A 26,429-nucleotide genomic window follows, 5' to 3' on the forward strand; every position below is an offset into this window, starting at 1 on the left:
CTCATCAGTGCTTTTCACGCAGGACACAAGGGCCTACCCTTATTGAGATATCCACTCTGCCTTTGTAGGGGTGATTATCCAACTGGACCGCCACCGCTCTGACTCTGACAATGTCCCCTGGATGGAAGCGCAATCTGTCGATCTGGATGAGGCTGGAGACGTTTCTGGAGCTGAGACTGAGGTTGGCGGTGTCGGAGAAAATCTGACTTTCCCCCCTGTAGCCCTTCACTGTCAAATTTAAGAGGCTGCTCTTATTTACGGAGGCAGGTGTCTGAAGCTGTTGGAAAGATGATAGGGAGCATCAGTCAGCGTAAACAAAAAGTTTATGTAACACTTATCCATTAAATAATTAGTCCTTTATCAGGATTGTGAAAATAAGATGATTTATTTTCAAATGACTCTCATACAAAGGTAAGTTAAACACAATATAGGCTTTTACGTGGTGGGAATTCAAAACGACCGACTGATTAGTTGAATATCAGAATAGTTTGCAGTTCCAATCTACAACAGGACGAGCCATCAATTTATGACTGGGACGCCATTGCGAAGCTCTGTTATTGATTTTGTTTGTGTGAAAAGAAGAGAAAAAGCATACTCACAGGAGGAAGTGTGATGATTCTGGTCACACCTAGAAAAGCAGAAATGACATTTTAGTCTTCGAAGTTTATAGATATTTGCAAGGTTCACCTATTCAAATACATATTAGGCCTTTATTTTTCTAATTTCTCCTCAGGGACAAATTAAGTTTGCCTGATTCTGATACTGATGCTGAAAAATGATGCCACAATCAGTTTCTAATTCCAATTTGTAGAAAACAATCACAACATAAAGATAAGTGAAGGGAATTGTCCGGTTAACAACATAGTCCAGTTCGATTTAAAATTTGGCTTAAAGTTTTTATAAACGAGTTCCTGCAGAGCCAATGTTAGCTACGGGTCTGTAGCTACGATTACTGCATAAAGGTGGAAATAACTGACTAGGACATTTGATGTAACACCATCAGAATCTTTGGAGATAAAATGTTAGAAGTCTTAATTTCTTCTCGGCTATTGTTTACCTTTCCCAAATTCATGTTTTATAATAGTAAGCATATGCTTGACATCACCTCCCTGGAAGTCCTCTTCAAGGGTGACTTTGGTATCATCATGGGCAGCTTCAGCTATCACCTTCCCAGGGAAGTCAGAAAAAACAGTGAGAGCAAGCAGAGTGGGGGTCCCAGCATGCAATACCTCTGGACCTGTAAGAACAAATAATGTCCTGGTCGAGAACAGAAGAGTGGGCTGTTATTAAATGTGAGTAACATAAAATTATTAAACTGAACTGTCAATTGTGTGATTAGGTGTCTAAGCAGTGACAAAATCTGGAAGAAATGTAATTTTCACTTACTCAGCTGAATCTTGAGCTAAACTGGGAACTGCAGAACATATTACTCCCAAACATGCTATGAAGATCCAGATTCTGTCCATGCTTCTATAACAGGTGATGCCACATATCGATACAATTCTGCATAAGCTGAGACTCCAAACTGTTCTGAAACAAGCAGGAGATAAAACTCCACCTCTTGCTAGGGCATCAACACCCCGGGGTAAAATTCACATGCTATTACACACGCACAGCCATACATACGATACACATATTACCATGTCTCATATTCATTGCAAGACAATGTGCAGGTAGAAGGTGTGGGGGTTTTCCCACACACAAGCACCTTTACCCAGAGAGAATATCTATTCAGAGTTTGACATTTCACATTTCTGCCTGAAGCACACAGAGGCCAATGGAATCCAGTGTTACATCTTGAATGTGGACAACTACATGGGATGTTTTCATTTTGATATGAAAATCAGAAAGTAAAGAAAATCCCATTTGAGTCACTGCCAAATTTTTCACCTTGCCTTAGTAAAAAAAAACATGCAAACATAATCTGGGGATCTGATACACAGGCTTAACAATTCAATTAACCTGTCACTTGCAGGAGGTGACAAGAACAGCATGGTAGGTCTATTGCAATTAAAAAAGCCAAAATCCAAATTGAACTTTAAATGTCACACTTGCTATTAAAAGCAAACACTTTTGAGATGGGATGTAGACATGTACCAGCCTTTGTGAAACAAAAATTAAGTTAAGGTTAAGACTTTTACAAATTAGATATGAATGAAGGGGGTTTACAATATTGCTCGTTTTATAAACACATAATAATCTTCCAGCAGCATTACTAAAATCATGAAAATCCCGTTTCTTTGATTTTTCATAATAACCATTTGTTCCCAGCAGATGGTAGTCACGGACAGATGACGTGACTAGAAAATCAACTACCTCACATGAGACAGAAATAAATTGAATGAAAAAGCTTTCTTAAAAAGACAGAACATGGAAAAATACAAAAAATATCTATATTTTTAAATTTCTTTGGCGATGCTTTTCCAGATTAGTTAACACATTGAATCATCATTGACCAGGTTTATTTCTCAAAAATTTGACACTTAGGACAAACTTGTAATCCACTTTACATTAGTTGAGTCAGTGCTGATGTGATGACAGTGCGTTGTGTCTTTGTAAGGACCCTGCAGAGACACCAGGTGATGTTAAATCTGCATTTGCAGGCCTGTGAAGCCATGTCAGGCTCCTCTGTACATGGCACCTGTAATGCACATCACTAAAATTGACTAAACAGGCAGTGGTACGTTCAGATTTTCACTTTTGCAATTGTCGTATGTGAGAAAATACCGATTTATTCATGATCTTTATGGCTCATCCTGCATTCAGAGTTGTGAGGGTTCTGGAGCCTATGACAGCAGTTACTGGCCGGCTCACCCTGGGCCGCTCACCAGTCATTCAAAGGGACATATAATGACAAACAACTTCACAAAACTCAAGAGATTAGGGTATCGAATCAACCTCCTGCATGTTTTTGGCCTGTGGAAGAACACTTGAGGAACATGCAGACTCCACACAGAAATGAAACAGAGACCCTATTGTTGTAAGGCAGACGTGTTAACCACTGCACCACCATGGCACCCACAAAGTGGAAATAAACATATGTTCATACTGCGCTTTAGATAGTGCCCTGTTAACTACAAGGCCATTAACCACAGCAGTTCTGTAATACCTATAAGAAAAAAAGACAATTACAATTTCTCTCACAAAGTGCATTTTGCATGTGCATATTTTGACATGGCTGTAAGGCCAGAAACAATTTGACTAACGGGATTTAGAAATACACAAACACCTGCAGAATATGATGGTATGATGGTTATGTGACATAATACTGCATTTTCTGCCTGGAAAGTACCAGTGTGGAGATGTTTACAGCAAGTCAGTCTGTAGATAGATTACTGTCCCTTCCTCAGAAGGTGAATGTAAATATTTAAGAAGTCAAAGAGTTGTTAGTGAGGATGCAGAGAGAATCAACACATTGTTCAGTTTAACACATAATACCAGGATTTGAGTAAATATACGCATCATATATTTAATGAAATTACTGGTTTGTTTCTTACAATTCTGTAAACCAGATTCAAGTGCAATTGTTCCTTTTTTTTTTTTTTTTTTTTTTTTTACTATTTCTCTTTTACCTTAAAACCACAGGGATTAAAACAGTCTTTTTTTTCTAACTGACAGGCAGTTTCTTCTTCATTTTCTGATAGGTCGCATTGAACTCCACATCAGTTTTTACCCTCTTCACTGCAGATCACTGAAAACACCCAAAGTGACATGACATTGAAAATCTGCTATTTAGTTTTGACCATGAAATCCTGTCATATCTGAGTCAGAAAACAGTGAAAGCGTTGCCATGATGCACTGTCACACCCCATTGGTCATCGATGGCCTCCTCCTCCTCAAATGAGTATCTCTTTTTATTCCCATTTCACTTTGGCTGTTGCCTGTCTTTTCGTAAATCCAAGTCAGAGAAAAAAAAAAAAAAAAAAAAAAACTTGCAAAAAACCTTTTAATGTTGCTTTTCGCTGACGACACTAAAATGTTTTCTCCATTTACTCTCCAAAAACAGGCACAACATTTACAGAGCCGCCTTCACTGGTTTATGGTTTACTCTGATGAACACGTAGCGATCCACTGTATGGCTGGATGTACGGGCCTTCAGCAGTCACACCTCAAAGTGGCGGTACATGCTCTCCACGTAGCTCAGGACCCTCTGCCAGTCGGGACCTCCTATTCGCAGCATCTCCTCGACTGTCTGTAAAACAAACATTCCAACAAGATTTATAGCCTCCCTGCATAAGTGATGGCCTAGTGCAGAGAACTGAGCTTTGCAGACCAAGCCCAAGACACAGCTCACCAAAGACTGAGCGATCCCAACAGACTCTCCTATTTTGAATGCCAAGCTGAGATTCTCTCTCTGTAATGGAACGAAGCATGAATTGAACCCAATAAATCACCTGATGCTGTTGTTTACTCTTCAACCTGACAATGATCCTACCTTGTTCTCTGGGCAAAGTGTACTGTAAGGGATGTGAGAGGGTAGGAACGTGTGATAAACGGCACAGAACGCAAGGCCATCTGCCCAGCTGCTGCTGAAATTTGTAATGTCGATATTCTGCAAGAGAAACAAGAGAAATACAAGAGTTCAATATGTAACACATTGATATTATGAGATGTATTATAGTATAATGTAACTGAGGTATACAAAATAATATGAAAGATTGAACTTAAAGTTGTGAAACGCAAAGAACAAGAACAACAATAATATGCAAACAGAAAACAGACAGAAACAATAAACGGACGGAAATAAACACTTATTCTATTTATCAATCCCAATTTAATGGTTTTCACTGTTGGTGTTTTCAAATAGTCAGTTACATAGGAATGAATATTACTGCACTACTTTGCATTATTCCTGTTTGCCAACTGGTCTGATTACAACCCTGCAGTTCGTCTTCAGGAGTCTCTGAACAAGAGTTACTGGTATTTGGTTATTTAAGACATTATCCTGTGTGTCTTATAGTTATAGCCACAATAACAACAGTTTTAACAGTGTTATAACAACTTGAAGAATGTTTGCTGCAGCAAACATTGAAATGGTTTTGGTGATTATTTTAAGGGTTATATCATATTTCACATGTGAAACATATTCATTTAGTTCACTTCAAGACATGAGTCGATGTATGATGATAACTGATTTTAACAGAGTTGTGATCATTACTGGCCACATGAATTATACAGTGCCCTGGCAGTGACTGTGAGTTGTTTCTTGATTATGACATTTTTATTCTGAAAGTTTAAAATTCTTCAGTTATTAAAGGTATCATGTATATTTAAAATCCCACTCAATGAGACTTGGGCTTGAACAAGTCTGTCAAGTAAAATCCAACTTTGGTTTTGCATCACATCTGGTTGTGAAAGAACCCAACCATGTACAACACTGAGATCTGAGAAAAGATGTCTAGTTTTATATCATTCAAAAAGGCAGTAGGTCTAAACCATCCATCTTCCCCCGCTTATCTGGAGTTGGGTACGGGAGCAGCAGACAAAGTAGTGAGGCCCAGACCTCCCTCTACCCCGCCACATGGTCCAGCTCCTCTGGGGGACCCCAAGGCGTTCCCAGGCCATCCTTGAGACATAGTATCTCCAGTGTGTCCTTGGTCTTCCCCGTGGTCTCCTCCCAGACGGACATGCCTGGATTATTCCGACTTACAACTGGCATTGCGGACTACACTTCGACACTGATCATACAGGATCCGAATAGCCCATATGATGGGTTTCGGTGCCCCATGCTCCCGGAGCACCACCCACAGAACTGCCCGCGGGACACGGTCGAATGCCTTCTCCAGAGCTCCAGGCTCCAAGGTTCCATGTCAAATTTAAAAGTTGGAGACTGATAATACCCAACACTAAGGGTTTTTAAGACAAATGTAACTATGCAAAGATTTAATGTCACAATTTAGTCTGTGTTTGCACACGAACAGAGTCTTTCACATTTTGGTAAACACAACTGGTAACAATGAAAATGAGCAAGCTATGAAATCTACACACTTGATTCTGCTTTTGTGAAAACTTTGGCACCAACTGACTAGCTGAGAGGGCACAGAATGAGTCACGCAGTTGTAAACAAGAACGGAAAAGAACTGACATGAACTGATGCCGGTACTCCTCGGTACTCCATTTTACAAAAAAAATAAATAGACATAACACTATGGACTGTGATGATATAAAATATGGGAGGCACTTTGATACAAGGTTATACAAATAAAACTTTAAGTCTTTGAGTTTTTCTGGTAATCTGATGCAATGCCATGATATCGAGAGCTGTAGCAGACAACTTCAGAATGTACAGACAACATTTGAATTGTGTCAAAGTTAGCAGAATGAACAGTTTCCTGTGCACAAATATTAAAATAGGAAGAAATTAATATCCCAACAATGCATTCCATCAACACTACAAGTTTTCTAAATTACATGATTATGTGACGCAAAACCAGAAGTAATTTATATGTTTATAAAAAAAAGGGCTCAAGTGACACCAGACTTGACAGCTGTCTGGTTTTAAATGTTGTCCTGGTAACTAGTTACACTAATCAGCCACAAGGTGACACTGTATGGCAAAGTAGAGAGACATGCAACCACTTTTCTTAATCGATGTACTTATAATTATGAAAGGTCAAGAATGACGTACATTTATCATAAGAAGAAATTGATGCACTTCCACCAACAGGAGTCACTATAACCAAGGTAAACCCTTCATTTTTTTTTTACTCAAAATCAAAATCCTCGTTTGTATTTCAAAAACACAGCAGATGGTATTGATGCATCATTGTTTTTCAGACTGAGACTATATCCAAGTTTATTAATTGTAAAACTGCAGTTCGGTGTCTTTCTCATAGGACATTTAGAATTGTTTATAGAATTACTTTGTATCCTTGGGTTTGGCTCTGACACCAGCGGAGCAGTGAGTTCCTCTTGGAGCCTCCATGGCGACGCAGAAGCATGCTGAAACCATCCTGGGACCTGAAAAGAACATCAAAAAAAAACAAGGTGACTGAGTTTTTCAATACATGTTATAAGCTGTTGTAAAAATAATAGAATTTAAAAAGGTCTGGTCACATTGGTGAAGTGAAAATTAACATACTCAACTCATGGTGGATTCATGGTAGGGATAAGAGTTTGGATAGCAAAGTTGGTGGTGAAAAATTTTACCAGTGTTTTTTTGTTATTTTGTGTGTGTGTGTGTGTGTGTGTGTGTGTGTGTGTGTGTGTGTGTGTGTGTGTGTGTGTGTGTGTGTGTGTGTGTGTGTGTCATTCATTCATACCTGGTGGATGGCATCTCAGTCAGAGTTATGCTATACTTGTTTAGAGACTCTTCACGTTTTCCTGCACAGACAAGAATAAGCAATTGCACATTTGTCACAGGCGTTAAATTAAGATCAGATTTTTTAATTCCAAATAGTTTCCTCCCTCCCACAAATCTAAACCCCCCAATGGCAAAAATGAAGGCAAGTGATCATTATGCATATTTATATTTCAACAGACATGGAGGTGACTTTTAAAAATAGTTTATATACCTTTATCAATGTTTGACCTGCTTTCCTGCCAATCCAGACTTCCTTTAACTTGCCCTAAATTCTTGGGGGAAAAAATAAATCAAAATAAGAAAGATATACATCGCACTGACCAAAATACTTTTCAAAGCTACAGTTCCTCACCTTGTTTAGAGATGAACTTGTAACAGATGTGGACTGGGAAGTCCCATTCTGCAAGGGGAGTGAGTCTGATGATGCAGGTAGCCTACACAAACTTCTGCCCGTGTGACAACACAGATCATTAATAAACCAGTTAATCCATTTCTATTTCATTTAAATTTGTTCCAAAACCCCACTCAGCTCCTCTAACCATATTCAAATGTTTAACTGACCTCAAGAGGTCAATTACATAAACATGGAGGCCTATGGACAGCAACACAAAACCACAATCACACCGTGGCTTCAATTTTACTGGTTCTTGTTCAGATTTATGAGACCGAGGCTTCATTTTAAATGCTCTCATTTGCTGAGCAAATGTCTGGGCCCCCAATGCTCAAAAGTGCCAATGGCCCTTTTGATTTGTGCATTAGAAACCACTATCACCTTGGATTTAGCAGGTCATAGTGGACAATACAGTTGAACGGTAAGAGGAAAACTACAGACGGCATGTTAGAAGGTCTTTGATCCGCACTGCTCCAAAAAACTAACTCCACATAAACCCAGATCTACACACAGTGTGGGGATTTCCAGTGAGGTCTACATCTATGAAAGGGCTAACATAGCTTTGGTCTCATTTTCAAAGTCTTAAACAGCATTAGCTTTACATTCCAGTTGGCGCTTTAGACTATTTCCATCATATGAATCATTATAATAAAATGTGAATCTCACCTGGATCTCTCTGTGGATATTGTTCTTTGTGTTTCTCTAGAGCGCAACTCCCTCGAGCTCCGATCCTCATTGGTCACATTTCTCAGGTGGCGTTTCATCACACCCTTACAGTCCCTACGAGGATCCTCACTGGCAGCGCTACCCCTGACTTCATTCTGACTCCACGTTTGCAACCCCTCTTGTCCCAACCTGTAGACTCCCACCTCGTTCCCCCTTTTCATCCCTCCTTCGCTTTCAGAGTTGGGATCTCTATCCAAGTCTTGACATGGAACCTGGACATCATGAGTCTGGGTTAGGGCAGTAAGTCTCTGCCTGCTCTCCTCCAGCTCCCCTCTCATAGTGACCAGCTGCATATCAGCCTCCTTCTGTCTTTGTACGGCCAGAGACCTTTCCCGTTCCGCTTCTTTGTGAGCTATTCGAAGCGCCGTCAGCTCCTCTTCGGCCTCGGCTCTGAGGCGGTCAGCCACTGATACCGCCACCTGTAGGTCAGCCTGGAACTGCAGCCATTCCCCACGCTCAACCTGGAAGATTCACACAAGAACATCTATCTATCCATCGTCTGACACTTATCCTGCACTCAGGGTCACGGGGGGATGGCGGAGCCTATCCCAGCTGTCATCAGGGAGAGGCGGGTTACACCCTGGACTAGTTGTTTGGACTGCGATTGACTGGCAACAAGTCAATCGCAGGGTTACATATACAGACAGACAACAATTCAATCACTCACTTTCCCAATTTTTTCCAATGCTGCATGCTTTTGGACTGTGGGAAGAAACTGGAGAACTCAGGAAAAACCCACGCAGACACAGGGAAAACAAGCAAACTCCACACAGAAAGGTCCCCTTGTCAGAATCGAATCAGGGTCCTTTGTGCTGTGAGGCCACTGCACCACTGTGCCACCTCTACAAGAACATAGTGTAAAAAATAGCTTGAAAAAAAAAAAGATAAAAATGTAAAAAATTCAAATTCTCTCTCCTTTTTCGCTGCAGAAGTGACTTAAAAAGAATTAACTTAGTTGGTTGCATTGTCCATTCAGCACCTCACACATAACTTCTTCCTTTCTTCTTTTATATACAACTAATCATACAGTGAATTGATCATTTTTTCTTTTTGCAAAACAACTATTTGCAGCAAGTGACAACAGTTAAAGAAAAGCACATTCTCATAATCCAAGGTTTGAAAGTTAAATAAGCTACTGTTTTTGCCGATCGTCCAACTGCTACAAACCTATAATAAAACAGAAAGGCAGCCAAAGCTAGAAAATCCTTCTCAGTCCTCAAACCGGCAAGTAGCACAGCTGGTGGAAACTACAAAGGTAAAAAAATAACTATATGCATCTTATAAACTATATATGTTTTTATTTATTTATATAAAGAGAGAAAGACAGATACAGATATATAGATACCTGTATATAGGCATGGGTCAGACATCTTGGGGGATGAAATATTTAAGTGTCATATCTAGCTTTATTCAAATACTTCTGTGACAGTATTTTTGATATGGGTTAAATTAGAATACTAACCATTCAAAAATCCAAAACAGATATTCAGATCTAATCCAAAAACAGTTAAATGTAGCTGGGAGGTCATTAGTTATAGGAGGAACAAGTAAATGTCCATTTGCCCTATTCTGAGGAGGAGTTGAAGGCTTTACCAGCAGGAGTTGCTATAACTGATTCATAGGACATAGCAGAATTATGAGCTAAGAATGTCATTGTCAGAGGATTCCCATTATCTAATACTGTATCTATTAAAGTTGCGCAAATCATTAAAAAAAAGGAAACGGGCATGTCTTGCAACAACCTTTTGGGAGCAGCCAAGAGATAAATAATACATGCATATTCTGACATCCTTTTGATGCTTTGTGATCCGATGAGAAAAAGAGACGGACTGTTAAGACAAATACTATACTGCATAAAACTGAGGAGGTGAAAAGACAGTTTGAAAGGTATCTGCGTTTCAGACATACTACAGATGAAACAGCACAAGGCTGTAAAAAAACAGCAAAGCCGTAGAGAATTAAAAAGAATATCTGAGATGGAGTAAGAAATTGTGGAAAGGAGCAGCCTTTTGGGGTCAAACAAACAGCAGAGCAAAATAAAACCAGAGTTTAGAGGTAAACAAGACTTTGGGAAGGTTAGTAATTAGATGAAGGATAAATGGAGATGTGGAGGAGGAAGAGACTTTTGGAGCCAAGTCACTCCATCATCTGACCATTGACTCAAGACCACAGCTGGACTCAATTACCTTGGCTACACACACACACACACACACACACACACACACACACACACACACACACATACACACACACATACACACACACATACACACACACACTCTCTCTCTCTCTCTATTTCCTCTTTCTTCCACATGTTCCCTCTCATCACTTATTCCTTTATCTCACCAAAACACATTGTTTGGTTTTCTCACACATGAGAGATTTGAAGAAAGAGTATGAAATACAACTTGGAAGAAGGTCAAATGAAAAGTAGGATAAAGGTCTTTGTTTGCAAAAGGTCTGTACAGGTTAAAACTAAAACTTGAATTTGAGGGATTTTGCCTTCACAAAGAGCGTTATCTGCTCATTAGGGCACCAACTGGAGCATGTCTGTTTAAGGAAACAGGAAGGGGTGCTCCTCATTTCACACTGAGATAAGGGTATGGGTTGTCAGGCTTATGGTGACACACACACACGAACAGGCACTATCCCCTAAGAATTGCCCCACTGCATGCCCAGAAGTATACATATACACACATTTCATGCTCAAATCCACAACCAGTATCATCTCAACATATAGTAAGAAAGTTAACTATAGTCTGGTTAAATCAAGGCTGGCCAATATGACCCAGACATGGTGTGACATTTTACACATTAGATTTTGAAAGTTTATATATTTTCTTAACATAAACAAAACAAAACATGAGGCAAGACAATATTATGAGTGGCCTATCTTTGTTACTCCCCACCCTATCATATTGTATCATAAGTGATACTGGCCTTCTCATTGAAGAGGCAAGAGTCGACACTCAACTCAGTATCACTCATCCACTCATCCTTTGAGCTGAGGCAACAGCCAAAGCAAATATAATGTTTGAATGATGATCCTTCACAGCTGCGGCATGTATCAAGGTCGAGTCATTCTCATGATGGTAGTTGTAAAACAAGAAGTTGTCACAGAATTAATTTAGCACAACAGGGCCAGACTTTTCTGTGGGAACCATGTCGTCTAAGTTTTTCAAAATGTGCTTTTAAGGGCTGGGATCCTGTACCCAATCCATGTTTGCATACTGTGGCTATTCATAATAGCTGTGATGCTGCTATCAGGATTGCTAAATTCCTAGGCATTCATATATCAAATTATCTCATAGATAAATGGCTCTCAGATATATCTCATTTTGGATAAAAAAGATCTGCTAACTGAAACTGTGAGATTGTGACACTGTAATGCACTGAATCAAATGCAATGGCGTCAAGGCATGTACTCTTACTCTGGGATTCAAACACATTTTGGCACCTTAATTGTAACCAAAATGACTACATTTTCAGTCTGCCAATGAACAGCCAGCCGAAAGATTAATGGTTGCAGGGGAGGCCCTGCCACTGTAAAGACAGCACACAGACTTTGGAGATAATTCTTGGAAATCTCAAGTCACCTGGAACTGATTCCAAAGTGAGGCTTTGAGACGGACAAAATCCCCAGCAGGGAGTCAACTCTAAATGGCCATTCACACATGCACGCACACACACGCACACACGCACACACACACACAACACACATCACACAACAGACACACAATCAACACAGCATTTTTGCTGATTAAGAAAATGCAAGACTGGTAGTGCATGTAAGAACATACAGATGGTTCACTGCACATGGGGTCATCACATATCATCATCCCGTGTAATAGCAGTATGTCGGACATCCATTCTTACTATTGAGCCAGCAGGAGACATTCAGAGGCAACACTTGGAAGACCAGAGGTGAAAACAGATACAGAGGCATGGAGAACATGTTTTTTTAAGGGAATGACACAGGAAAAACGGTTAGTATTGACACCTGGAAACCATGGATCGGATTCAGATCAGAGAACAGTAAAAATTCATTAAAGAAAACTGAAAAAAAGTGTCACATATGGATCGATGTGAAAGAACACACCATGAAGGGAAACATTCTTTGGAGCTGGAGTGGGCTGAATAAAGGAGGGGGAAGAAAGGATGAGATAGAGGACAGCATTGGAGCAGCATTGCGGGGTAATTGTTTTGAGTTCTTGAGCACAGGAAGGAGTGGTCAGACCTCTGATGGAGAGAGAAGGGACCGAGAGGCACAGCAAGGGGAGATTGGGGAGGAGGTTTCGACACAAAGCTAAAAAAACGTTCATACCGGCCAGGACTTCCAGTGCATCTGCATGCATTTGCAAGTCTTCTGACTCACATGTGCCATACGCAAACAAAAATGGCCATTCTTTGCGAGGAGTGCCCCTTTCCCCAGTCTCACCACACAATGCAAAACAAGCTCTGTCTCCTGAATAGTCAAATGTGAACCCCCTCCTCTGCCCTGCTCCCTCATTCTCCAGCTCACAACAAAAAGGCTCCCAGGACAGCAGAACAGAGTGAGAAAGGGTTCATAAAGTTGAGATTTGCAACTTATATTGGCCTACTGGGGACTTGTGCAAACATACCGTTGGATTGCTCCAAATTACCTCTCGGTGTTCGCCCTCTGGCTCTCCGCAATTTTGCTGGATTAAGCAAGAATTGTAGTAACAAGCCAGGCTGGGGGATATTGGAAAGTGAAAGGCGGTTGAGGGGAACAGAAAGGTTAGACTTTGTAGATGGCAAAAGGAGAGCAAGTATCATCAAGGACAAAATTTGATGCGGCGTGACAGGCCCCTGCCTGCAACAAAAAACTTTTTACAGTTTGTCTAAACTCATACGGGTTAACTGCATATCTACCAAGTACCATAACGACACCCTCATGACACTCTCATGATGGAGTCAAGAGCAATGTCATGGATGACAGAAACACTGACAGACATCGAAGTCCATCTGAATTTGGGGATCACATGAGAGCTGTCTGATAGACTCCTTGTCACTCCTCAAATATGAGCTTATGATTTACCGAGGGTTTAATAGAAATGAAAAGCTTCAACTGTAATATATGATTACTTAAGGCAACCTCCACAACAACTAATCAATACACAATCTCACTTTCTCATAATTAATAATCGATTTAAAATATGGGTACATTTGCACTGCTGAAAGTAAATCCTACATTTCTTTTCAGCTGAAAATGCAGATATACATACAAAGGCATTCATTGAAACATTTGTCTTATCATTCAGAATATTAAGTACCAAGGGATACTTCTGAATTATATGAATTGGAAAAAAGGTTGTTAAGTAGATGCCGCTGTTTGTCTTTTGCAGAGATACTTTAGATTTGAAATCTATTTCTATGTAGAGCAGTAACTACATTGACATCAAGGAATGTTATTGTTCATAGTTAAAAGTTCTTGGTGAGGGTGGCTCTTTAAAAAATGAGGTAATTGTACACTGCAGTATGACAGAAAAAAATAAAAATGAGTCGTCATAGAAGGAAGAAACACAAAGTAGGGGGTGGGGGCAAGTGGAATGGGGTGAGGCACTGGAGGTCACAATCCAGCTGCTGCAAACCTAGAGACAGCTGGGAGCCTCTGGCTCCTCAACCCTCATAAGGGAGGGTCTGAATTGGAACAAATGACTGACAGGAAATTACTGCAGAATATCACCATCTGCATATGAACAAGGACCACATGAGCAATTCCTCTTAGGAATGCTAGCAAAACTATACTCTTTGTGTGATTTCTGTATTCAACTTCAACAGATTTGAAGGATTGGGGGGGGGGGGCAAATCCTTAGTATCCAAATGGGACTTGACTGTTGTGTTTGGGTTCCAGGAAAGGAGAATAAACTCTAGATCTTGTGTATGTTACATGCATTTTCTAGCATTTAAAGTGAAGCTGTTCTCTTAAGTAATCCTAAACTTACTAATGTTTCCGACCTCCTCATAGATGATAAAAGACTTGGAAAGTTCATGAGAAGGGAATGATCACCCTCTTTTAGTAAGGCAAAAGACTGGATGACATCTATTAGGGGAGCAGACTTTAGGACGAGGGACAAGTAGATATTTTCACAGAGGATGACACACTGTCTTGGTGTTATCTCTTGAATGAAAAGCTACAAGTTATATGCGGGTTTTGACTTTCAACACAAATCACTATCTGCATCATTCTTTCAAGTGTTTTTTGTAAAAGAAGATAGGAAAAAGAGGATTACCGTAATCACAAACCATGCAATGCAGACCTATAGCTGTTATCAGCTGCCCAACAAGAAGTTACAATTTGAAAAAGCAAGGCAGATTTAAATTGTGAGAAAAAAACAAATATTCATAAATATATTTACAAGCACCTTTTAAGATCATTATGGGATAATATGCCTGGCTCAGTATGGGGAAAATAGATATTTATCTATTCATTCATTCATTATCTATATCACGTGTTGTGCACTCAGGGTCACAGGAAGCTGAATCCCATCCTTGCAGTCATTTTTGGTTCACCCTGGACCAGTAGATCAACCAGTCCATCAGAGGGACCCATATAGAGAGAAAACAACCAGTCACTCTCTCATTCACATGTCTTTGCAATTTGGGGTCTCCAGTTAACCTGCAGCATGTTTCTGTGGGAAGAGACCAGTTAAGCCAGAGGAAACCCACACAAATACGGGGAGAACATCCTGCTGCAATCCACAGAGAAAGGCTTGTCAGAACCAAAACCGGGGACCTTTTTGGTGTGAGGCGTGAGCACTAACCACTGTCGTCCTATACAGTGAGATGAGTCCAATTTTGCTTTTTGAGTCTTTTCTTGCTTTTTGTTTGCTCAAAGACAACTTCTAATTACACCAAAATAAAAAAGCAAATATTTGCACTAACCTGCTATTTATAAAAATAGCACATCCCATTTTCATATGTCTTATTGAGTCTGTCTTACCTGCAGAGTACTTCTTAAATTCTTCACTTCTGTCCAGAGACTCTTTAGTAGCTCTAAAGGAACAATCGAGAAACATGAGGACATCAGATGATGCCAAAAACATTGAAAACTCGAGAAACAAGGAAAGGGACAACGTTGAAGTGATAGGTTTTAGGACTGAAAGCCAAATATTATAAATCTGAATACTTTGCAAGTAAGGAGATTTCTTAGATGACTTGAAATGTTTGATTCTTGCCTGTTGTGCTTTTGGGCCTGTCCTCACTGGCAGTGATCCTTAAGGATGACCAACACTCGTCCATCAGTCTCTCCAGTTCCTCAGACTGGCTGTCTCCATCCTCAGCACTGGGCAAAAGGGACTGACTTAGACCGCTGTCCCTTTCTGTCCGTTTTGGACCAGAACAAGTACACGGGACTGGTGGAGAACCAAACAGAAAAGACGTGGTCTTTGTGGGCTGGACAGCAGCGCATTTCCCCTGGGGGACCGGAGTCCGAGGGTTGGGAGGACATGGACCCCCATTCCTCCTTAAACTAATTTGTCCTTGCACTGCATCAGTACCCTCTGGCTTTTTCTGCAGTAGGCTAACTCCTGGACTGATAGTGGAGCTGTTTGAGCCAGCATGTTGATGAGGCCTCCACTCTGGAGGGGGCTTGGAAGAAGTTGCCTGAGACCTCCTCACACTTGATGTTAGTGCTGGAACTGGAGGTGGCCATGAAACTGGGGTCGTGAGAGATGATTGAAGTGAAGTTTGGGGGAAAATTTGGGGAACACCAGATACAGACCCTGGCTCTTCAGTCTGCGGTGAAGCAGGAGGCGTTTGGAAGTGGTCGACATTGTGCCCTAGGTCGAAAAAGCAATCAAGCAATCAGTTAAAATAACAAAGACAAGCATATCTTTGAAGAGACAATGGAGACAATGGGACCTCATCTGAGATGCTATCATGTAAATGTATGAATTTATGTATATAATTTCAAGTCAATTTATAAACTCTTGAATTACTTAGCAGCTAATCAGCTAAACAGTGTCTGTAGATCCAAATAATACAGTATACCCTTGTTTTTCGCGGGGGTTACGTTCCAAAAAGACCCCGTGATAGGCAAAATTCCTGAAGTAGAAACCTTTATTTTTTTTTTACAATTATTATACATCCTTATTAAAACTTATTGCTGCTGTCGTCCTTATGTTTTTTTCTTCCTTCGTTATGGAACGAACGGGAGATTCGTTAATTCCGTAATGCCGACCTACAGCCGCATAGCTTTTACCTTCCCTTAGCATGTCCAGAAGTTTAACTTTATCTGCGATAGATAGCATCTTCCACTGCCTTTTGGGCCCTGCCGCAGGTGCTTTTGTCGGTCCAAAGCGTTTTGTCAACATTATGGGTTTTTGAGAAACTCGAAATTGCAAGAGAATTTGCACGTACGTAATGTAAATTTGGCAAGCTGTTTTACGTACGTGTACATATTAAACTGCAACGTTATTGACGCACAGGTAGAGAAGAAGCAGAGTGACTTTTTAGCCAATCAGAATGCAGAATACAATGCACGATGCAAATCCGTGAAGTAGCGAAACCGTGAAAAGTAAACCGCGTTATAGCGAGGGATCACTGTATATGTAAACACACACACACATACACGTATGCAGACATGCCTGATAGATAAAAGTTTATGCATGACTGACAAGTACACAAGTAGTTTATGCATGACTGACTCCTTTTTACTGTATTTTTCAGGTTTGTCCTGGAATCTCGGACCCAAGAGCATTATTTATAGGCAGCAGAGTGGGGCTAAGACTATCTAAAAACCCTAACATTGTCAATTAATCATCGTGTCTAGTGCTTTCATCCAGTCTGGCTCACTTTCGTCTGTTTTCTCAAAGGAAAACAGCCTTGACTGAATCAACCAATAGACCTCAAGCCAATCAGCTTGTACCCCAAAACAGACACTGTGTCTTTCATTAATGCACAATTAGTGTATCCGAGTTGGGTGACACAAAACAAAAAGACGTTCAGAGTAAACAGGGCAGAAAAGGATTTGGAAATTCTGATCTGTTTTTCTGTTTTCTAATGGCAAGCCATGTAATCAAACCATCATATCATAATGCTCTAACCTTCATGCCATGAACACCGCAAGCAAGTGCAGTGGATTAATAGAAGTAGATCAGGGGCATCAAACTCAAAGCCCGGGGGCCAGATCGGGCCCATGGTTTTAATCCAGCTTGCAACGCTAAAAGATACCAGGTTTCAGGGGCGAATTGAACAATAGGTACATTAACAGTAATTAATATGTCATGATATTGCCTGAACCACTTGAGAATAGGTTTTCCTGCATGTATCCCCTGAGCTAAAATGAGTTTGACAACCCTAAATAGATAGATATCCCTTTAGTCGTCACATTCGGGTATACATACAGCACAACATCGGCAAAATTTAATTAATGCATTTAACCCATCATGGACCATGATGAACCATGAGCAGAAGGCTTCTACTGAGCAGCACCAGGGGAGCAGTTTGGGGTTCAGTGTCCTGCTCAACAACACTTCGACAGGCTGGGGGGGGGCAGAAATCAGAACAGAACAGTCAGAACATCAGAACAGTTCGGTTCCAAGGATGACCACTCTAATCCCCTGCAGCATGCCGCACCCTAATTAATCAACAAAGCAAGGAATGGGCAATTATCCAAAAAACATTCACCAATCATATTGTGTAATTTAAGTTTCATAACATAATCATTGAACTCTTATCCCAAAAGCCACCAGTCACCAGATTTTAACTGAAACACTATGGTAGAATGGTTGAAAGTCCTCAAGGGGACACTGCCCTCAGCTCTGAAGATATTTCGTTGGACCAGATCCACAGGCAGTCTCACGCCTCCACATACTTGTTCTGCAAGTTTGAAAAAGGGGGGAGCTTCTATATTCAAATTGACTGAGACACTGGCAGAGAATAGGCTGACATGTTGACACTCAAAACACCATTCAGTGTCATCCTGGCCGTTACTCTGATGATGAATGCTTTGATTGAGAAATTCCTCGCCATTACCGTAGGGACATTCATCGACTCCGAGAATGAGAGGACACAAATAAAACGGCCATATTTGCTGCAGCTGGCTGCAGATAAATCTTGAAGATTGACACATAATAATTACAACGCCAGGACTCAGCTATTCGCAAAATGCAATTCTGACCACATATTCGTTGCCCCTCAAACCACAGGCCATTTATAATCCAAATTGTGGGAACCAATGAATGAACCGATGAATATTAGGGCCTTTTTTTCTGTTCTTCTTTCCCTTGTTTGGACAAAAGCCTCAATGCTAGAAAAAACGTTTTGTCTCCTCTTTCTTCTTTTAATGATGTAAGAGCACCAGCTATTCTCCACCTGCAGTAGGGCAACATCACTGGGAAAGAATGACAGGATTGTCTAATAACTTTCTCATGCCACCCCTGCTTTTTATTTCTTCATTCCAATCCATAATGTGCTCATCCAACCATACGCCCGGGTGGCAGACTGACCGAATGAGTCGGAGTGTGCGCATCCACCGAGGTATGTGTGTGAGTGAGTGTGTGTGTCAAATTGCATTAGCCTTCTATGATTAATCCGCTGCCCTTGTGCTGAGCCGGGGAATTCTGCCGATTCATCACAGCTGGCCTGAAGGGCCAAAACGAATCACACAGGGATGTGAGGAAAATGACCACTGACTGAGCAGCAGGCAAGAGGACTGCCAAGATTCCTGCAACCACGTACACACACACACACACACACACACCTCTCTTGTTGCCTTCAATTTCCTTACAAAACCCTCATCCATCCTGTCTCTCCACAACATTCTCACTTTCCCGCTATGTATCCTTGAATCTCTAATCGATGCATGACTCCTCACTGGGTGCATGTGTGTCTGCTTTCGGTGCCAAGAAAGCTTGACACGAAATTAAAATGCATGAAAAGGAGGGGACTTCATTAGAGTCAGTCAAGTGTCCATCTTACCTGAGGGTCCATGGGTGTCCTTGCTGGAAAAGTTGCCCATGTTGCTGTAAATGGGTTTGGGGCCTCAGATGCTCGCCGCTCCTTCACTCAATCAAGACTAACGCAGCCACGGCGCGAAGTGACCTGTGCGTGCATGTAAACACGCACACATGGACAGACACACACAGAACATCCAGTGTGATGATCGATGGAATTCTACACTGCCCGGGGGCCCATAAAGTGATTCCCTCTAAGAGACTGGGGGGTTTTCAGATATGACTCATGCGGTGGAGTTAAATCGAGTACATGAGATCAACGACTAACTTTCTTTTGGAGAGAGCAGTGAAATAATTTCCTGTTTATTCACTCCCCAAAAATTCTCCGAAATGCAAATAAAATGCTACGAAATCACAAATATCGAGTTTAGTTACTTTAACTCTGTTTGAGAGAAAAAAAAAAAAAAACATCACAGGTGTGAGAACAAAAATAATACCCCAAAAGTGCATACGAACCCTGTTCAGCGTGGATCTTTTTGTTCTTTGGAAAGTTCGCTCGATCCACTCCGCGCGTGGTTCCTCCCGGATCTGTTGGAGCCGCCTTTCGGCGTCCCCTCTCTATGCACAGAGCCGGGGCTCGACGCGTAAACGGTGACCCTCCTCTGGACTGATTTTAATCCGGGGGTTTAATACATCGGACGGTAGTTCAAGAGGCGGAGGCGTCGGTCGGCGATGGCGGGCATCGCCGTTGCACGAATCCACCGGAGGGCACAGTTGGGGCGGGAAACCTGTAGCTTTGGAGATGCGCTGCCTTCACTTGCCATCGGATTTTATCAGTTTTGGTTTCGCCCACTATGCCGATCGTAATATGAATAAGTCCAAGTCTTTTTGTTTTGTAGTTACTGGCATTTTTGTAGTAAATCCACTTAAATTAAAAAAAAAAATGCTATGATCTTCTTACTCTGATGGATTTTAACATCGAGTTCTTCAAAATGAAATCGGTGTACTATAATGTTATGGCCCCCGTTAAACTTGTTTACGAGGGTTGGCGTGTTAATACTTCCCGGAGAGAAAACGGGGTAGTACATCTGTCGATTTTTTGTGAACATACATGTGTGGGGGAGTAAATGTTATACGACAACAATGCTGCTAAAAATTATGATAATAATAATAGCCTTTATCCTACCACACAACGCCACTCTAATTCCCAAGTTTCACAGAACACCAATTAACATTGAAAGCATAATATGCCAGACTGTGAGATTCGATAACATAAACTTGGAAGAGATGACTGAAATGAATAAATGGATGTAAGTATCAGTCTGAACCACATCGTGATAAAACTAGATGTTAAAAACTCATCCCATCAACATCAATTTTACTTAACAGAGTAACTGAATAGCAGCCGTCTGTATAACGCTTATAAAACATGAAGAATTAAAATAATGCCCCAATTAAATTAAATCAAATTAAATTAAATTAAATTAAATTAAATTAAATTAAATTTAATTAAATAAGACCTGAAACAAGATTATGAAATATCTTGTGTTGTTTTTAATTTTTGTATGGCCGATTGAACACCACTTATTGAACTTTCGTTTGCCAAATGTTTTGTGATTTATATATATATATACATATATATATGAACTGTCAATAACCATTCCTTGACCAACAGTCTGCTAATCAATTTGACGGTGGATACTGATACAATTTTTTTTTCTAACTGATGTAGATTTTTTATCCTTTATTCGTGCCTCTCAGCATTTCTCTATTTGTGCTGTTTGATTTTTAATTCACCTGCATTTATTTTGTTGATATTTGTGTTGTTTTTTCTTTCCTTTTGTATTGAAACCATATCCATCATGTGAGTTCTTTAAATATTATGTGTCTGAAGATTACCTGGAAGATCTTAGTTTTCATTATACTATAATACTGCAAAAATGCATTTAAAACATTATTTATTTTGATATACAAATGTAAAAATATTAAGTATCGACTGAAAGTTTTAGACCCAAATTCGAGTACATGGATGGAAAAGAAAAAAAACAAACTAAGAACAAATTTCATCTGATTACAGTACAACAGTTCAAATTTCAAATTGAATTAAAGCCTCTCTTTCTTGTAATAAAAAGGGATAACTTCATTTACACCAAAAAGTAATGAGACCATCAGGCAACAACAGAGTATCTAATGCTTTTTTTTTATTTCAACATATCTGAAATAGTATGACTCATATTGCAAACAATTCAAATATTTCATCTCAGGGGCACAGCTTGAGTCAGATTTGTACACACACTGAACTTCACAAGTTACTAGGTTGTCTCAGTTCAACTAACCTAGATTTTAAAAATGCACATGGAATGGTGAAACAGTATAATTATTGCAGTGAGAAGAACTCTGATATTGAATAGGCCTTCTTAGTGGTCTGAGCTTATTGTATACGGTAAAAAGAGAATCAGGCCTGGCGTGTATTTATTTCACATTTTTTATTTCTCACTCACAGGTCTTCAATGTATAAAGTCAATATTAAAGCCAGAACCAGGCAGGGCAAACACATGCAACAGAAGTGAGGAGCATGTCAAGTATGCAAGAAAAAAAAGATTATTTCTCACAAGCCATGTAATACCTTCTGTTTCCCCCTCAGCTGAAAGCATCATGCGTTTTCTCTTTAGAAAGTCACTGGTATCAGTGTGCATCCAGAGTAGTTTGAATGACTACAGAGATTGTGTTGCCAGTGCAAAGTGGATTATGGTCACCCATAATCACCCATTGTGACCTATATTTGCACCAGTGATGTGCAGTCAGGGGAAGCGGAGATGCTTTGCCTCACTTGCCAATCTTGGAAATAAAATAATGAGAAATGAAAAAAGAATTAAATGGTTACATTTAGAAATTTTTAATTTGACTTCACCAGTTTTAGAATGTTTTTACTCAAAATCGCTGGATTTTCACATTTACTGTTCAAGTACTGAGAAGAGACGTGCGGTGACGCCACAAACTGTTGAGGCCAGTGTAGATTGCACAATGACGGCTTACTGCTGGCATGCGCTGCACTAAAACCGTATTGTTCCCTCTCTGTAGATCACTATTAAAATGTTTAAATATATTTGCTATCCAAACTACATTTCTAATGTACAGTGTTTTTTTGTCAACAACGATATGTGTGTTACTAGTTTCTTGTGCTAAGGGATCATAAAACGGCTGCGAAGAGCCACTAAGTGAGGCACGACGTTCTCCTGCCTCATGGTAGGGGGACGCTTGTGATTCCAGGGATTTGTCTTGCGATTCCTCAGCTTATTCGGTGAATAAGCTACTCTGTAGGGTTCATATGTTTTTAAATCTGATTGTGTTGAAGTCAGTGCTTAACCAGTCATGAACCTCACTGCACGTCACTGATTTGCATGTCAGCTACTGAGCTGCAAACGCTCCCAAACTACCATAAATACCCACTGATTCAACCTGGCATATAAGAGTCAATCTTCAGCAATGGAAAAAAAGCAATTACCAGATCTGGCTCTAATAGAGCAGGCAACTTTCCAAATTTTTCTGTAACCCTGAGACTCCAGCATGTCTCTTGATACAATAAGGGCAAGAAACAAGACCCATGCCCCTCCTTAAGGCACGGCACGCGTTCTCAACCACTTTTAATCCTGATGCCAGAATTGCAGGGGGACAAATGGTGGACACTCCAGTGACAAAGTCGAGAAACACTGGAACTACTCAGCAGTCACATGTTCTTGATTCTAATACCAGATTAGGTTAATGAGAGGAGTGATTTTCCACCTGTATTAATCCCTTCAGAGGACACAGGCTTAGCCAGGAGGAACCGCCACTCCACTTTCCATGCCCTATCCTGCCACTGTGTGAGGAAAGTCAATTATCTGTTGGATTCAGCAAATGATGTATCATATGCATGCAATGGGTCCTAAATGTCTTCTGTGATTGTATGATCTGCTGATCAGATAATCTGCTGTTCCTCATAATCCTGACTAACCTTGGATATGTTTTGACTGAAGTGAGAACCACAGGGTGCAGATAAGAGCCTCAGATCCAATCTGAATCTTGTGTTCCAAAATCAGAGCAGGCGGCATATGTTGTTGCCTATTTTGATGGGTGGTCCCTGCTACCCCTTTAGATGAAACGTGTTTAAAGTGGAGATTGGTTGCTCAAGAGTATATGCATGGTTGACATGACCACAACCAAGCTCCTTTATTTTACACCAGGCCTTAAAATGATGTCACCAAATTAACCCCAATAGTTTGTTCATGCATCATACTGGAACGGTTTGGGGGATTTTTTAGCCTCATTTTCTCCAAATCGTTCATGTTATTAAGAGCCCCCCCAAACTACATTAATACTCACATTAATGAATGACACAACCTTCCTATTTTTTCATGTTGTAGCTATAGACATTAATCGAGATTGATATTTTAACATTCAGTATAATCCAAAACACAGGTTGAGGTCATTCAAATATCCACACTTGCGCATTGTCAGAGAGCATATGGGCCACATTTGTGCAATGGGCCAGCATAGCTACAATCTTAAAACATGCAAAAATGTAGTCATTGAATTTTCAACCAATGTGTTTTCATCCTATGCTTACATTTGCTGTTCTTTGTCAAACAAAGAACTGCATATTATTTTAAATTAACTTCTGACCCACAAAGGAGCAAGGAGGAATCTCCTGGTGGGTGGCAACCAGTGGGGCAGCATCCAGTAACGGGGTCCTATGGGTTGCTGCGCCCATCATACTCGCATCAGTGTACGTGCCAACCAATTGTTGCACCCGGGTGGAGGGCCTGTGGTAGAGGGCCAACTGCCTGGAGCTGTAGCCGCACATGGCAAACCCAACAGCCCCCATCAGCATAGCCATACCAGGCATGGTCTTCGATGCCGGAGGTGGTGTGGAGATGACATGGTAGGCCTGTGTCTGAAGGAGAAAGTGAAATCCTGGAAACTTGCTTTCAAGACAATTTACAAAAAACAAAACAAACAAAAAAAAAAAAACTGGCAGGCTAATGTTTAAAAGTTGAGATTTGTTCATGTGCCAAACACAGAGAGAAATCACTTGCAAGTGCAAGGAGGTTTAAATACAAGGGAAGCATGTTTTGCAGTCATTTTCCTAAAAGCATCTGGTGCAAGTTAACCACAAAGCTCTCTCCTCAACCTCCCCTGAACCCCAATAGATTAAAAGCAGATTAGAAACATCATTTCTCATTTACCTTATTGTGATTGGTCTCTTGACAAACAAAAAGTCGTTCTATTTCTCGACACAGGTAATTTCCTCAGCAGAGCTATCTGCAACAATTATAGTGGAATCAAATGATAAAAACTTGAAATTTTCCAATGGGGGCTGTGTCACAGGCTGTTAGGAAGCCATTTCTGTAGGCACTCACCCAATACCTATTTCCTCTTGCAATGCAATGGACTGGCACAGGCTTGGATTTCTCTATTGTTTGTGACACCAAAAACGTGATTGTGCATTGTGAATTAATATAGATGCAATCAACAATTATTGTAAGAATTGCCTGGAAAAAACTCCTACTGGCAGATGGCAAACATAATAATGCATTTTATTATCTTGCCGCACATGACTTCATAATATTTGCAAAGTGGAGTGAAACAGACTTGCTATAGCGCTTTCAGTAATAAAACTAGGCATGGTATACATGAACAGCTCCTCTAAAGAGTATTGAGCATCAAAGGTACTCCAAGAATCTAAGAATAATTTTTGGTTGTTGTGTGAGGCTTCAAAGTAAGCCATTTAATTTGAATGAATTGCAATGAAGTAATATTTAATTCCATCATCTATTAAGTGGAGTAACAAGGAAAATATCAGCAAATAAAATATGCTTTGAGTACTTTACTTGATTCTTTTTTGGCTTTAATTCTTTCAGGAATTGAAACATTGCATATTACGGTCAGAGTCATTTAAATTGTGTTTTTTACTATTGATATTACTGTTCCTCGTCAATAGAACATTCAAACTACCAAGGCTTTTAATCTAAATCAACAACTCACCTGCAGAAGCCTGATGTAGCCAGGAGTCAGTCTTGGGACTCTGCAAAACATTGTTGCTCGCGTTCCTTCGAAGTCTCTGTCAGATCAGAAATGAGTGGGAGGCCAGGAGACAGGGTGGTCTATCAAGCTCCCCTTCCTGGCCTCAACAGGTCGGGAAGCCGACCAACAGATGAGCTGTCCAGGCTGGTGGATTCTTCAACCTCTTCTCAGGGACTTGATTGCAGGCGGATTGTTGCACTCTTATAATGTCTCCTTCCTGCCTTTACATAACAGGCTGTCTCTAAATGGTGAGCTTGAGGGGATTACAGGGATGGGCAGCCTAAACAGAGGGAAGGTTGATCCAAAGGGTGTTCCGCTGTCTGGTTCTTCAAATACAATCTGACAACTTTGGGACTCAAATTGAAAATATGGTGCGCATAATTTAAAGAATATATTATATATTGTATGTATTAATATGTATTTAGCCCATCTCACCCATCCAGCCTCACATGATCCAACAAGTTATCATAATTGTGTTGGAAGAATAGTGATGGCAATATCATGTCAATGGAGCCATAAATAATTCTGTGGTCAATTTTATTATTTTTATGCTTACTTTCTCACAGCAGCAATACAGAATTTCCCTTAGAGCTAGGCAGCACTGCAAGTGCAAGTGATGGTAGTACGTGTTTGAAATGTTTCAGAAGTGATAACTTCAGCCAGGTAATACTGACATGAACCAATAGCAGCCAACAAGATACTACTGTAGTCCATCAAATCATACTAGAAAAGATTTAAAACTAGGAAACAGTCATTCAGTTTGTAATTTTTATGTGTTGCACTTATGTGGTATGACAGAGCTTGACAATATGGGGCTTTATTGCTGCGGTATCTTATTTAACTGCCCCCCAAGACATCACACCTAGTATATGTTTACACCAGCGTCATGACGCAAGTAGTACATGCAAACATAAACATCACTTCAGTTTACTGGCGTTATCTGAATATTACATCACTTCTTTTATTTGTATTTATTCAAAGTTGTTCGTCACTTTAGCTTACTGCAATACTCAAACACTGAACATGA

At 40.4% G+C, this 26,429-nt stretch overlaps 3 protein-coding genes across 3 annotated transcripts; all 3 read right to left on the reverse strand.

Annotated features, from left to right (window-relative positions):
• Nucleotides 1-4: 4 nt before the first annotated feature.
• Nucleotides 5-1,720, reverse strand: LOC147237362 (CD109 antigen-like). The gene is made up of 4 exons (XM_086169009.1): nt 1,387-1,720; nt 1,106-1,257; nt 600-628; nt 5-277 (listed from the first exon to the last, which is right to left on the reverse strand). The coding sequence occupies exons 1-4, from the start codon at nt 1,464-1,466 to the stop codon at nt 5-7; spliced, it is 534 nt and encodes a 177-aa protein (XP_086025135.1). The 5' UTR covers nt 1,467-1,720.
• Nucleotides 1,721-1,726: 6 nt separating this feature from the next.
• On the reverse strand, nt 1,727-20,080 carry LOC147237363 (cytospin-A). The gene is made up of 12 exons (XM_086147923.1): nt 19,856-20,080; nt 19,365-19,487; nt 15,620-16,222; nt 15,385-15,437; nt 8,361-8,881; nt 7,656-7,749; nt 7,515-7,575; nt 7,263-7,323; nt 6,864-6,960; nt 4,436-4,552; nt 4,295-4,354; nt 1,727-4,192 (listed from the first exon to the last, which is right to left on the reverse strand). The coding sequence occupies exons 2-12, from the start codon at nt 19,402-19,404 to the stop codon at nt 4,103-4,105; spliced, it is 1,797 nt and encodes a 598-aa protein (XP_086004049.1). The 5' UTR covers nt 19,405-19,487; nt 19,856-20,080; the 3' UTR covers nt 1,727-4,102.
• Nucleotides 20,081-21,280: 1,200 nt separating this feature from the next.
• Nucleotides 21,281-25,612, reverse strand: LOC147237364 (uncharacterized). Its single transcript, XM_086147932.1, has 2 exons — nt 25,364-25,612; nt 21,281-24,272 (listed from the first exon to the last, which is right to left on the reverse strand). The coding sequence occupies exons 1-2, from the start codon at nt 25,412-25,414 to the stop codon at nt 23,985-23,987; spliced, it is 339 nt and encodes a 112-aa protein (XP_086004058.1). The 5' UTR covers nt 25,415-25,612; the 3' UTR covers nt 21,281-23,984.
• Between the last annotated feature and the right edge of the window lie 817 nt (nt 25,613-26,429).

This window comes from Fistularia commersonii, chromosome 1 (assembly GCF_037954325.1).
Source record: "Fistularia commersonii isolate RoL2024-O1a breed Wild chromosome 1, RoL_Fcom_v1.0, whole genome shotgun sequence".
Classification (NCBI taxonomy): Eukaryota; Metazoa; Chordata; class Actinopteri; order Syngnathiformes; family Fistulariidae; genus Fistularia; species Fistularia commersonii.